The 14,145-nt window shown below is 54.1% G+C and overlaps 1 protein-coding gene across 4 annotated transcripts; it reads left to right on the top strand.

Annotated features, from left to right (window-relative positions):
• Positions 1 to 5,126: 5,126 nt before the first annotated feature.
• CDKN1A (cyclin dependent kinase inhibitor 1A) lies at positions 5,127 to 13,518 on the top strand. 4 transcript variants are annotated; one of them, XM_066238747.1, is made up of 4 exons: positions 5,127 to 5,240; positions 6,888 to 7,039; positions 9,517 to 9,963; positions 11,951 to 13,518. In XM_066238747.1, exons 3-4 carry the CDS (start codon positions 9,528 to 9,530, stop codon positions 11,998 to 12,000), a joined length of 486 nt encoding a protein of 161 aa, XP_066094844.1. In that variant the 5' UTR covers positions 5,127 to 5,240; positions 6,888 to 7,039; positions 9,517 to 9,527; the 3' UTR covers positions 12,001 to 13,518. The 4 variants fall into 4 exon arrangements, with proteins under 4 accessions (XP_066094844.1, XP_066094665.1, XP_066094756.1 ...); XM_066238475.1 differs by lacking the exon at positions 5,127 to 5,240 and adding an exon at positions 5,556 to 5,722; XM_066238568.1 differs by lacking the exon at positions 6,888 to 7,039 and having other exon boundaries at positions 5,143 to 5,240.
• Positions 13,519 to 14,145: the final 627 nt, after the last annotated feature.

Below are 14,145 nucleotides of genomic sequence, written 5' to 3' on the forward strand. Positions count from 1 at the left end.
TCCTCCCTCCCCCCGGCAAGGCACGTGAGAAAGCAACCAATGAACAATTAAGGTGCCACAACGAAGAATTGATGCTTCTCATCTGTCTCCTTTCCTGTCTGTCCCTCTCACTTTCTCTCACTAAAAACAACAACAACAACAACAACAACAAAACAGTGGCAACCACAAGCATTTATTTGCTCACAATTCTACAGTTTAGGCAGGGGCTCATTGGGGGTGGTTTGTCCCCATTGTGGCTTCAACTGGGGAAGCTGAACTGGGACTGAAAGATCAACTTTCAATGTGGTCCCACCCACATGGCTGGCATGTTGATGCCAGCTGTCAGCTAGGAGGTCAGCTGGACCCATTTGGGGGCGGCCCTCTGTTGTCTGGCATGTGGCCTTTCCACATGACTTCTCACGGCGTGGTGATCTCAGAGTGCTATACTCATACTTCTCACATGTAGCTCCAGGTCCCTGGGGGTTAGGCTTGGAACAGGCACAGGGCTACCTTTGTCCCATTCTGTTGGCTAAAAGAGGTACACGGCAGACATGCTCAAGGGGAGGCAACTACGAAAGAATGTGCATCCCCAGAGCTCTGCTGCATTGGGTGCCACAGACTTCCACAAACCACAACCACCCGCAGCCACATGGCCAAGCCTCCGGCAGGCCATGCTACAATAACAGATCACCCACACATTTCAGTGCCTTTCTCCTGACAAAGGGTTACTTCTTTTTCACGTACATATTCCACACAGGTTGGTGGGGTGCTCTGCTCCACAGAGTCACTCAGGAGGAACACAGGCTGATGGAGGCTCCACCATGTTGAGATGAGACCCCACATTTGCCACAGCCATGGAGGACAGAAGGGCTGACAAATTTTACCTGATCTCAGCCCTGATGAGACAATGTCACTTATGCTTACATTTCATTGGCTAGAACGAGTCACATGATGACCCCATCTTACCTGCAAGAAGGTGCTGGGAAACGTAGAAGAGCGCATAGAAAAATGGGTGCACCTTACTGTTCTGGCCACGTGTGATAAAACGATTGGAAACAAAGAAAAGTTCAATGTAAAATTCTAGGGCGTGTTTACTTCGAGGTAGGAGTGGAAAGGTCAGGATAGGAGAGAAAGGTGTCAGGAGAATTTGTAAAGGCAGAGAAGCCTAAGCTCAGAGTCCAGGCTGAAAATGGCCCTTCTATAAACATTCACTGAGCTCCAGCTGAAGCCGCTAGGCCTCAAAGGTACAAAGATGAATTAATATGGGCTCGTCCCCTCCAGGTTCCCAGCTCAGGTGATGCAGTAGGCACATACACCAAGCAGGCCGGCAAAGCCCAGTGGAGTGGATTGCTCACCAGGAGCTCTAGGAGCCAGAAGAAGCTCTGAGAAGGCCTCCTCCAGAGGGTCATGTAAGTTGGGCCATGAAGGATCAATAGGAGTTCAACCAGTGGAAAAAGAAAAAAGCTGGTCAGTCGTTTCAGGAAGAGGAAGTAATATGTGCAAACCCTTCACTCCTCCACTGGCCCATATTCACTGTATTTCCTCATGCCCTCAATGATCTGATCAGCTTCTTCACATCCCGCACCCCAGAACCCTCTGCAGAACTCACACACTCATTCTCCCTGCTGGCTGTTGGGAGTGTTGACTGCTAATGCTTACACCTGAGTCCTTTTTTTTTAGGAACCAGCCACAGATAAGGGAGCTGTCTTGCCCAAGGTCATTAGCGCCCCCCCCCCCCACTCCAGGGGAGCCACATCCCAATGACTAGAGGAAGCAGGGGGATGAGGCCCTGTTCCCCTTCCCTGGCTTCAATTCAGGGGACTCTGCAGGACCAGCCTGGCTCCAGAGCTCCCTATGGAGTTACCTGAGGACCCTTTCCGGGGTCCGGCCTCCGTCTCAGGCCAATCCTGCTTCCTTTATACCTGTCTCTCTCCACAAGGATCAGTTGTGCATGCACTCCCCAAGAAACGGCCTTCAAGCAAAGCTCCACTTCAGAGTGTGCCTTCTGAGAAACCTACCCAAGATAGCACCAAAGTGCAAATGATGACTCAGTTTCAATGGCTGCCTTTGTTGGAGGTACTGGTAGATCAGTAATAACAGTTAATATTCATAGAGTGATTTCTATGTGCCAGACACTGTGCTAAGCACTTTGCCTAAGTGATCATATTTAATAAAAAGCAGAATTGTGCCAAAGGAATGAATTTCTCATGGTGAAATTTCAGGCTTAGGCAAAGTGAAATTTCCAGCATAGGGACGCTGGCTAGAAGTGTTCGTGTAGCACAAATTCTGTCACCGATTTCTCTGCCTCTCTGTATGGTCAGTCTTGATCTTTGTCCTGGCTGGGTCATGTCCCCAGTGGTCAGGGTTGGGACTCCCAATCTCATTCTTCCTTAAAAAAAAAAAAGTAGGGCTTCTTCTGGTTAGTAATGTAATATCTCTGTTCTGCCTCTTTTCTGGGGTCTCACTTCTTGGGAGCCAGTGTGGAGGTAAATTCCTCTGAAAGCCAACTGCCCCAATTTGGGACTCTCCGAGTCTTTTCTGAGAAATGGCGACATTGTCTCCAGAACTTCCTCTCTCTTCTTGGGAAGTTCCTGCAGCTACCATTGAGTCCTCCTCACATCCTCCTTTTTGAGGCTTGAGCTTTCCACTTTTTCTTTCCATCCTCCCCTCCCTCCCAGGTGGGGGCTGATCTGGACTGTCTTGTCCCCTAGGCTGAGCCTCGCTCCAGCCCTGAGCCGCCTGCTTCCTGGGAGCATGCCCAGGCAGAGGCTGTGGCCCTGACCGGCGACTGGCCCTCAGGAACATGTCCCAGCATGTCGAGACCTGGCATAGAAGAAGCCAATGGCTATTTTGTCTTTGGGGCTGCCTGCTTTGGGGGGTGGAGGAAGAAGAGGATAGTAGGAGACAGGAGACCCTCCCCCCCAGAGACCCCAGGAAGACCTTGGTCTGATTTATTCTGAATAGAATATGTGGTTTTCAGCATATCTCTTGAGACTGGCCTGAGATCTGTTGTGTGCACACACCTGTGTGTGTATGTGTGCATGTGTGCATGGGAGTCAGATCTCCTGTACGACTTCTTACAACTTGCCCCTTTGCCCTTCATAAAGAAGTCCTTTTTTTTTTTTTTGTATTTTTCTGAAGTTGGAAATGGGGAGGCAGTCAGACAGACTCCCGCATATGCCCCACCGGGATCCACCTGACACGCCCACCAGGGGGCAATGCTCTGCCCCTCCGGGGCGTCGCTCTGTTGCAACCAGAGCCATTCTAGCACCTGAGGCAGAGGCCACAGAGCCATCCCCAGCGCCCGGGGCCAACTTTGCTCCAATGGAGCCTTGGCTGCAGGAGGGGAAGAGAGAGAAAGAGAGGAAGGAGAGGGGGAGGGGTGGAGAAGCAGATGGGCGCTTCTCCTGTGTGCCCTGGCCAGGAATCGAACCCAGGACTCCCGCACACCAGGCCGACGCTCTACCACTGAGCCAACCAGCCAGGGCCAAGAAGTCCTTCTTTACCAACATGCCTGGCTACGCATTCAGGTGTATGGTTGGAGACACTTAGTAGGTGCTTTATAAATATTGTTGAATTCTGTTGTGCGGGTGGTTCCCAACAACAACAACAGCAACAAAAGAATTATTTCATTGTGAGACTCTGTGCCATGAAACTGTAAGTAGTTCAATACAAGCCTTCATTAAAAAAAATTCCCCCAAAGTAAACAGTCAGACAATGTCAAGTCTATTTGAAATGCCTGAGAGCCCGGGGTATTCAAGGCAGCAGGAGGATGTGCCTGTCTTCTGTTGGCCTTTTGACAACCCAGTCTCGGGTGGTGCGGGGCTGTGTGTGTTGGGGGGCGGGCAAAGGGGGAAGAAGGATTTTTGTCCTCCCTCGAGGTCAGCTGTGTTAGAGGAAGAAGACTGGGCATGTCCGGGCAGAGATTTCCAGACAGTGAACAGCCCTTAGACGTCAATTAATGTGGCTGCTCTCAGCCTGGAGTCTATTTTTAGTGGGATTTCTGTTCAGATTTACACTGTTCTCAGCAATTTCTTTTTAAAAGCAGAAACTGCAAATGTTTTAGGTGAAGGAAGGGGACAAAGGTGGGGTCCAGGGTGGGCTCGGGGTGTGGAGGTTGGTGGGAACAGACAGGCACTTGGCTTGCTTCTGTATCTGTTAGATGCACTAGAGGACGTTTCCAGAATTGTTATTCATCAGCATCACCTCCTTAGGCTGCCTGGAAATGAGGGGTCCTGAGTGTTCCCCTCATTCTCAAGCCTCCGAAATAGGGCAACAAGCACAGAGCTCTGGGTGGGAATCAAAACGCTTGTGCTCCAGCCATGGCCATCTGTTGGCTGCGTGCTCTGAGTAAGGTCACTGAACTTCTCCGAGCCTCAGTTTCCCTGGCAGTGTCCGGGGGCTGTGTGGGGTATATTCAGGAGATAGCCCATTCTCCAAGTCCTTCTCTTCCTAGCCATCAAACCTGTGGCCACCACACAGGTTTCTTCCGCTGAGCTGAGAGAGGTGGGAGTAGGGAGTGAGGAGCAAGGTGCAGGGAGGTTTGTTCAATGCACGATTTCTCCCTGGAGACCAGGATTCTCCTTTCTGAGAAGCGTCCGCAGTTTCGTCCTTTCTGGAGGCAGTGCCAAGCAACAACTCTGCATCCCTTCGTTCTGTGGGCCCCGTCTGTGAACTAAAGGGGACCGCATCTGCTGCAAGCTTTGTTGGGGTGTCTGGGTGCCCCCGGGGCTTGGGGAGAGGTGGTCTAGTGAGGGATACGTTGCAATAATGGTGGTGTCATGTGGGGCTTTTCTGGGAATTGCAAAGCCAGGTAATTATTGTTATTTGTGGATTTTAATTTATTATTAATGCCACTCTTTGTGATCTTTTCACAGCCAGAAAAGGGGCTTATCCTAACAGCGCTATCCCTCCTGCGGAGTGCCAATTTACTCCCCAAGCGGAGAGCCCATACTTGTGGCTCAGTTCTCGGTGGTGGTGGTGGGGTGTTCAAGCGCGCGACCCGGAGGCGCGGTGCGGGGAGGAGGAAACCTCGGTACTGCAGGACGCGAGGCTGGTATCCCAGGACCTCGGGCACAGCCTGGTGCGGAGGAGGGGCCGGTGTCCCGGGGGAGGGCGGTCCCAGGCTCTGTGAGCTGAGAAGGCGGTTCCGCCTCCAAAATCAGAAACATAAAAGGGCGGTGCGATCGGCGGCACCCGAGTCGGTGGCTTGGAGAGCTGGAGCTGGTCGCGGATTCGCCGACGCACAGAGACCCTCAGAGGTGAGGGAGCGGTGGCCAGCAAGGACGGACCCCGGGCTGGCGGCTGGGAGCTGAGCCGAGCGTGTCCGAGTGTGTCCGCGGGCGTGTGGGTGTCGCGGGCGTGTGTGCTGTGTCCACAGGTGAATGACGTGCGTGGATCAGTGCGTGGGTCTCGGTTTTGTTCTCATGGATGTCTGGAAGTGCGCGTGTGACAAGAGTTGGGATGTGCCGGAGACACGGGCGGGGAGAGGGACAGGGCGACCAGGGATCCCTTGCCACGATCCCGTCCGGGTGAAACGTGGTTGTGGCGAGGAAGGCGTGGATGGGGCGAGGCTGGCTCGCGGCGTGGGGATGAAGCCGCTGTCCACGGAGGAGGCGGAGGGGCGGGACGCCCAGAGCAGCAGGTTCATCTGGGATCCGCTCCCGGGCCGGCCGCTCGCGGATCCGCCCGCGCCCAGATCTCTGAGGTCTGGGGCCCCGACGCCACCCGGCTGGACGCTAAGGTGAGCGCGGGCTGTGCCCCCAGCTCTCGGGAACACGCCGGGACATGACCCTTAAGGGCCAGCGAGGAGGTGACTCATGGTGACAAGGAGACCCCAGGGAACGGGCTGGGTGAGGTCAGAACACCGCCCGGGCTGCGGGACAGTGGCGCCCCAGAGGTCCCCTTCCTTGGTCCTCCGAGATCTCTGTTGTCGTCCACCCCCACCCCCATCAGTACAGTGACCTATTTGGCTGGCACAAAGTGTTCCCAGGGAAGCCGGGACACCGGGAGGTCCAGTAACGGGTGTCCGGTCCCACCCCGCGTACCCAGAGCCACGGCCTCGCGCTGGGTGGGCTCGCAGTCGCCTGTCAGGTCGGGAAGCGCTGGAGTCCCACCCACCTCTCGAAGACCCCAGCCCAGCGTGCCCTCCGGTCGGGGCGACCGGCTTCGGGGCGTAGAGGATTCCCGCCCCGCGCAGCGACGGGGCGTGCGGTCCGCGCCCGGTGGGAGGTGGGGTGGGGTCGCAACTTGGAGGGGTGAGGCTTCGCGGGGCGCGACGCTGCTGCGGGCCTTTGTCCGCAGTATCCGGGGGCTTGGGGCGCCCCGAACCCAGTCCAGAATCCCCTTTCCGAGGACGGCAGGGCTGAGCCGAGAAGGAGGGCGACTCGCCCTTGGGGTGCCGCCGCCCAGTCGCGGGCCCTCGGGGACACTGCGCCCTCCTCCTTCGGAAAAAAAAAAAAAAAAATCTTGGAACTGGGTTTGTTTGGCACGTTAGGGCGTCCAGGCAGCGCCCGCCCTCCGTGTCGCGTTTCGGGGAGGGTTTTCGAGCGGTTTTGTTATCTTTGCTCCCGTCTATTTTTATTTTCCGGGGATCTGACTCATCCCGTGCTTTGGGCGTGGAGATAAGGTGGAGGGACCAGATCCCCGAGCGCCTGTGCGTGCGCGAGTGTGTGCGTGCGGGTGTGTGTGTGTGTGTGTGTCTGTGTGTGTGTGAGACAGAGATGGCGCGAGAGCGCGCGGTTTCCCAACAGTGGCGGGGCTGGGTCAGTGTGACGTGTTCACGGCCCCGGTCCCCTCCCTGTCCCCCCCTCCCCAGCTGAGAGTGACGCGCAGCGGGAGTGGAAGCTAAGTTTTGGCGGGCAGCGAGTACTTTGCAGGAACTGACTCATCACAACTCCCTCCTGCAGTCCGAGGCTCTGCCCACGCACCTCCCACTCGCGTGTGATTTCCTGGAGACTAGCACCCCCTTCCGGCCCCGACGTGAACAGCGCACATGCCTTCCAGCGGAACGCGGCTTCACCCGCCTTGCTTCCCGCCGCTGCGCCTGGGCTCATCCCAGGTCGCTCCCCGCCCCCTGCCCTCCAACTCCCACTAAGAAGAGCACTCCATTGGTTCAACAGTGTTTACTGAGTGCTTCCTATTTACTTGGGAATTAAAATTGATTGAAGTCTGAAGCAGGAAGGCCAAAGAAAAAAGCTATTCTGTTACTTGTTTGCAAAACAAGGGTTTGTGTTTGTGACCGTCTTCTGAGCTGGGAATTATGATAACGTGCTCAAGAGCAGATGTTGATGGGTCCCGGATGAGAGCCATAAAGGAAAGGGTAGTATAAGGAGAGATGGTCCCGGCCTGAATTCCAGCCCCATCTTCAGCTCCTAGAAGCCAAGGAATATCCAGCTTTCTTGTGCTGGGAGGCACTGAGACCTAGAATGTCCATTTCAGCATCCTGTGTGTCCCCTCTTGTACGCCCATCTGGGGAACTGCCAAATACTTGCTTAAATTCCCTTCAATTTGAATCAAGTTGGTCTGGGGAGGAATGGATCTATTGATCTACGTTTTGATAAAGTTCCCCAAGTGATTCTGATAGGCCTTTCTGGTTTGGAAACCTTAAAATTAGTGAGGGAGTAGAGTTCAACACCAGAGTACAGAACTCAGGGCAAGTAGACCTGGGTTCAAATCCTGCATGTGTATGTGTGAGCTGTGTGACCTTGGGGGAGTTACTTAACTGCTCTGAGCCTTGGTTGCCTCTTCTGTTAAAAAGCGAGAGAAAGAGAGAGCTAATATACCTGTTTGTTAGGAAAATTAATATTGTGAACTTCTTAGAACAGCCCTGGTACATAAAAATGTATATATGTAAATTTTAATCTTTGCCTGAAGACAGCCAGTAAAAATTATTTGAAGGCTCTGCAGTATGTAACTCCTCTATGGGGCAGTGGCCTTTGATCTTTTTTAGCCCTATGGTTTGGGGGCAAGTATCATATCTCTGTGAACTCCTGCCCTTTAAACTTGATCTGAGGTTTCTCAGTCCCTCCCCTCCCCTTCAGCTGTGATGTGGACTGCACTTACTGTGAGAGGTGGAAGGCTGAGTGGTAGGTGTGTCATGGGGTCCAGGGCTTCCTGCCCCAGGAGATCCCTCTGCAGAGCACCCTCAGAACCTGCAAATCAGGACTTGTCCCAGAAAAGCCCAGTCCCTGCCAGTGTCGAGCGTCTGCTGAGCCCTGGAGTCAGGCCAGAGCGGGGCTGGTCGCTGCCATGGCGCCCCTGGCTCTCCCTTTCCTGAAGTGGGAGGAGAGGAACCTGGCTGCCTTTCGTTTTCTTTGCCTGCCAAACGGGTTCCTTGGATGCAGGCAACATGGGGCAGGGGCTTCAAGGCTGTCTAGACTGTAGATCACCAGGTGGGCCCGGCAGGATGTGGCTCAGCCTGGGAGAAACCATGGCTCTGCCCTGCCCTGCCCAGCTCCTCCTGAGCCCCACCCAGCCCACTTGCCTGATGACATCCTTGTGAAAGGCCCTCAGCCTACAGCACCTGTCAGCTGCTGTCTGGAGGGGGGGGGGGGCTCAGCCAGAACTGAAGGCAAAGAGAACAATAATACTTCTGTTTTCTAAGCACTTTTTTCTATATACCAGGTGCTGCTGCTCTAAGCACATTCCCTACGCAGCTAATCTTCACATCTGTCCTCCGAGACATTTACAATTCTTGTCTCCATTTTATAGACAAGGAAAAATAGTGTCCAGAGAAGTTAAACCACTTGTCCAGGGTCAACCAGCAGAGCCTGGATTCCAACCCAGGCAGTCCAACCCCTCTTAACCGCAAGATACAGCCTGTCAATTCTGCTTCAGCTGCCTTGCCTAGAGGGACTCCCTGACCGATCGATGGCTTGATCATGCTTCGAAAACCATGCTCTTGAAACTGTCACAAAACCCCATTTTACAGACCAGAAAACTGAGGCCCAGAAACATTAAGTGACTTTTTAAAGTCTATAGTCAGCAGCAAAAGTAGGCCTAGATTCCAGGTGTTTCTACCCAAAAGTCCAGGGTACTTTTATGTTAGAGCAGGGTTACCCCACATGGGCACCTGAGTAGGGAATTCAGCCTGCCCATTCATTTGGGCACTGACCTCCTGGCCAAGCATGGGAAACTGCTGGACTTGCAATTCACACGTACTTGGGGCATTCGCACCCAGGAGAGACACCTCATGGGGGAGGAAAGTAAATTTATTTTAACTGATAATACCTGATGGTAAACAGACCCCTGATCCTGGCTATTGCAATAAACTTTGTTGACATAGCTTGCCCTTCATCTGCTTGCTCTGCCAGTCACCTTGGGTGTCGTGTGGGCTGAGCTCTGCCCCCACGCAGTGTCTGTGGGTGGGAGGTTGGGGGCCCCATGGGAAGAAGGTGGTGGAAAATCAGCTGGAAGCCGTTCTTGGACGCTCTCCCCTCTCCTGTTCTAGTAGGAACACCTCACCCTAGCAGAGCCTGGCCTGGTAGGGGAAGGTTCGGTTTCTCCCGAGTGACCGGGGTCTTCCTTGTGTCTCAGCTGCAGGTGCCATGTCGGAGCCGCCCCGGGATGCCCACCCCATTCCCCGCGGCAGCAAGGCCTGCCGTCGCCTCTTCGGCCCAGTGGACAGTGAGCAGCTGCAGCGAGACTGTGATGCGCTAATGGCCAGCTGCGTGCAGGAGGCCCGTGAGCGGTGGAACTTTGACTTTGTCACTGAGACACCGCTGGAGGGCGACTTCGCCTGGGAGCGCGTGCGGGGCCTGGGCTTCCCCAAGCTCTACCTGTCCTCGGGGCCCCGGGGGGCCCAGGACAGCCTGGGAGGAAGCAAGCGGCCCAGCGGCTCACCTGCTCTGCTGCAGGGGACAACGCAGGAGGACCACGTGGACCTGTCACTGTCCTGCACCCTTGTGCCTCGCTCCCCTGAGCCACCTGAGGGGTCCCCTAGCACCTCTCAGGGCAGAAAACGGCGGCAGACCAGCATGACAGGTGAGGGCAAATGCGGGGAATGTCACTGCAAGGGACCAAGACTCAGAGCTCACGCTGTGAGGGCTAAACCGTCTGGTCCAGCTTGTTCATTAGGAGGGGACACAGGCCCAGAGAGGGGAAGTTGCCTGAGGTCATACAGCAAGCCTGCAGCTAAGACCAACTACAATAGCTGTCATTTCATTTAGTCTGTATAGCAATCCATAAGTCATTCTTGCCACCTTTTTTTTTTTTAAGTGAAAGGAAGGGAAATAGACCCCTGCCTGCGCCCCAACTGGATCCACCGGCAGGCACCTGAGTCTGACACTCGACCAACCGAGGAAACTGGCAGGAGGGAAAGAGAGAGAGAAGGGGGAGAGAAAGGGAAAGAGAAGCAGATGGTCACTTCTCATGTGTGCCCTGGCCAGGGATCAAACCTGCGATGTACGCAGGCCGAGCTGATGCTCTGTCCACGGAGCCAACCAGCCAGGGCCCGCCACCCTCTTATAGGCATGGAAACAAGATTCAGAGAGGTAGAATGATTTTCCTAAGGTCATGCAGTGAATTTGGAATGAAGAGAAAACTGATGATGATAATAATTTCCTGGCTGCCCTATCCAAATTTAACTCCCTTCCCCCATCTCTCTCTCTCTCTCTCTCTCTCTCTCTCACACACACACACACACACACACACACACACGCACACACTCTTCCTGTCCCTCTGCCCGTTTTTTTGTTTGTTTGTTTTTTTGTATTTTTCTGAAGCTGGAAACGGGGAGAGACAGTCAGACAGACTCCCGCATGCACCTGACCGGGATCCACCCGGCACGCCCACCAGGGGCCACGCTCTGCCCACCAGGGGGCGAGCTCTACCCCTCCGGGGCGTCGCTCTGTTGTGACCAGAGCCACTCTAGCACCTGGGGCAGAGGCCAAGGAGCCATCCCCAGCGCCCGGGCCATCTTTGCTCCAATGGAGCCTTGGCTGCGGGAGGGGAAGAGAGAGACAGAGAGGAAGGAGAGGGGGAGGGGTGGAGAAGCAGATGGGCGCTTCTCCTTTGTGCCCTGGCCGGGAATCGAACCCGGGACTTCTGCACGCCAGGCCGACACTCTACCACTGAGCCAACCGGCCAGGGCCAGCTCTGCCCGTTTTGATACTTTTTACTGTCAGCAGCTACTTCCTCATCTTGATACTGTCTATCTCCCCACCAGGATATTATCTCCACGAGACAGGGCTCTGTTTGTATAACTCGTGTTCATTGTTGAATCCTTAGCACCTAGAATGGTGTCTGGCACATAGTAGGTGCTTGATAAATAATGAATGAGTGATACTGACATCTGAGCACTTCCTAGGCCAGGAGCTAGACCAAGACCTTTATAGGGAGCATTCCATCTAATCCATAGAGCAGCATAGCGGCGTCACCCTCATTTACAGGTGAGGAAACTGAGGCTCCGTGAGGTGTAGCTAAGAATCTCACAGCAGACTTGTAGCCGGATCAGAACTAACAATAAGCATAGTAATAATAGCTAGCATGTGTTGGCCCGGGCATGGTGCTGAACACCTTTCGTGGCGGAGCTAATGGTATCCTTAGGGCAGTGCGGTTGGACAGAACTCTGCTGTGATGCGGGCTCACAGTGAGCACACCAGCCACATGGAGCTGCTGGGTACTCGACATGTGGCTGGTGGGACTAAGGAAGTGAATTTTTATTTGATGTGATTTTAGTTCATTTACATGACTCCATAGGACTGGTGGCTACGGTACTGGGCAGCTTGGGTTAGAGCGGGCGCAGGGATGTGGGTCCCATTATCAGTCACATCTGTGAAACGGGATGCCCTGCAAACACCCCGGGAGATGGGCGTGGAAGGTTGCCAGAGCACTTCCCTGTACTTGGCAATGGGCCCTTTTAGCCCTAGCGAGGGGGAGAGGTCCCGGGCCCCTCCGCAGTGCACCTGGGCTGGCCAGCTCCCTGCCAGGCGTCCTCCTGGCCCGGCTAACGTCTGTTCTCTCTCCTCAGACTTCTATCACTCCAAACGCCGGCTGATCTTCTCCAAGAGGAGGCCCTGACCGCCCGCTGGAAGCCTCTTGCTCCTGGAACCCCGGAGGGTGGGGCCCGCCGGCCCTCTCTACATCTTCTATCTCAGTCCTTCTGTTTGTGTGTTTTAATTATTATGTCTGTTTTAATTTAAACTCCTCCTCATGTACATAACCTGCTCACCCACCACCCTCCTACCCTTGCCGGCCGCTGGCATTAGAATTATTTAAAGAAAACATTAGACGGCAGGCAGGCTTATTAGATTGCCAGGTATTTTTATTCTACAAACCGTTATTTAAAACGTCCTCCTTCTCTCCCAGAGTAAGGTGGGGCTGTCGTGCCCCTCCCCGGCTGGGTGGTGCTCTATGGAGGGGCGTGGCTCCCTCTGTTTGCTGTCTTCGCAGATGGTGTGAGACAAGAGACCCCTGCTTCATTGTCAGACCCAAATTCCTTATCATTTGAGAAGAGATAGCACTTTGACCAGGGGAAACTAGCAGAGTGTGGGGGGGTATCATCCAAACTTTGAAGTCCCTTCGCCTCCTCTAAGGTCGGGCAGGGTGACTTGGAAGTGGACACAGCCTGGAACAGAGCAGGGGACTGGCACCCTCTTGGCCCTGATACCCCACTCTGTGCTGGAGGGCATCGGGAAGGGAAGGTCCCTGAGCAAACCACCTGCCTCCCGTCCCCCCCCTCCCCCATGGCCGTCGGGGAGCCAGCCATGGGCTTTGGCTTCCACTCTGTTGGTTTCACCAGGACTTTTCTAGGAGTCCCGGACACCCCCCTTTTCCAGCTGGGCTCTCAAGTCTCCCTTGGCGCCTCTCCCCTCTTCCACATCCTCCCTCAGCCCGGGGCGGTCGCCCTGGGGTGCGTGCCTCCCAACTCCGTGGACGGGCAGGAAAAGGGCGCACTGGGAGTAGGTTCCTGGTTCTACCTCAGGCCGCTGGAACAGCGCGCGCCCCCTCCTCTCAGCTCTGGGGGTAGGGGTCCCGGGTGGTGGGACAGGCCCCCCCGAGTGGGGATCTCTCTGGAGGGGGGATGTGGGGGGGGGAGCAGAGTTCTCTAGGAGGGAGGGTGTGACACTGGCCCCTGGAACCCATCCCGGAATCCTTCCCCATTTGCCCCGCCCTTCCCCCCATTTCATTGCACTTTGAAAAGCCTCCGAACAAGGGAGTCGGGTGTTTTCAATGGTGGGAGTAGGCAAAGCCTCGGATCAGGCTGGCCGAGTGGGCTGACACGGGCCTGGGAGTTGTGAGCTGTCTTTCCTGGCACTGAACTTGGAGCTCCTTAGAGGGAGGCACCGAAGCACTTAGTGGGTCTGCCCCGAACACCTTCCAGCTCCTGTAACATCCTGGCCCGGACTGTTCCCTCCTGGCTCCCTGTGTTGTACGTCTTCGTTCTCCTGTCTTTACCTAGACTGTACACCTCTCAAGGGCAGGGACCACGTCCTGATTGCTCTGTGTCCTTCACAACCCCCCCCAACACACACATACCCCAGTGCTGAGTATACAGCAGGTGCTTAATAAATTTCTCTTGGTGACTTTACTTGTAAATATACCTTGTTATTTTTTTTTTAAAGTAAAAGTAGGCAGAGCTTTTTATGGTTGTTTTTGTTAATTTAAAAAGTAAGCATTTGAATTTAAAAAATGCAAAAAGCTGAGCAAACAAACTTAGAAGGACCATGAGGCAAAAAACACACAAGAACAAAATAAAAACAGTAAGTCAAAACGCCTCTGCAAAGATCACCACTATCAATATTTTGCTTGGTTGCGTGGTCTCATTACAATATGTAGAGAACATATTGTAGTTTGACACTGTGACTCATCAGGGAAATGCAAATGAAAAGCACAATAAGGTACCACTAAGCTCCCACCAGAACAAGTAAGATGAAAACGGTTGACAATGCAAAGTGTTGATAAGGGTATGGAGCAACTGGAACTCTCATACCTTGCTGGTGGAAATACATTTCAACTACTTTGGAAAACTGACAATATCTTATAAAGATACCTCCCTTCCTGCTTACCTCATGACCCAGGAATTCTATTCCTGTGTGTGTTCTCAAGAGAAATGAGCACAGGTTGCCACCAAAAGGCATGTTCATTGTAGCATTGTTCTCAACAGACCCAAACTGGAAGCAACCTAAATGTTCATAACGGAAGAGTAGATCTGTCACTTGTGTA

This window comes from Saccopteryx bilineata, chromosome 1 (genome assembly GCF_036850765.1).
Source record: "Saccopteryx bilineata isolate mSacBil1 chromosome 1, mSacBil1_pri_phased_curated, whole genome shotgun sequence".
Taxonomy (NCBI): domain Eukaryota; kingdom Metazoa; phylum Chordata; class Mammalia; order Chiroptera; family Emballonuridae; genus Saccopteryx; species Saccopteryx bilineata.

Bases quoted from the DNA above. Each gene is read 5' to 3' on its own strand.
- CDKN1A (XM_066238475.1), top strand. From the start codon at position 5,571: ATGAAGCCGCTGTCCACGGAGGAGGCGGAGGGGCGGGACGCCCAGAGC. The intron at 5,723-6,887 runs GTGAGCGCGGGC...TCCCTCCTGCAG, and splicing joins CCACCCGGCTGGACGCTAAG to TCCGAGGCTCTGCCCACGCA. The intron at 9,964-11,950 runs GTGAGGGCAAAT...CTCTCTCCTCAG, and splicing joins GCGGCAGACCAGCATGACAG to ACTTCTATCACTCCAAACGC.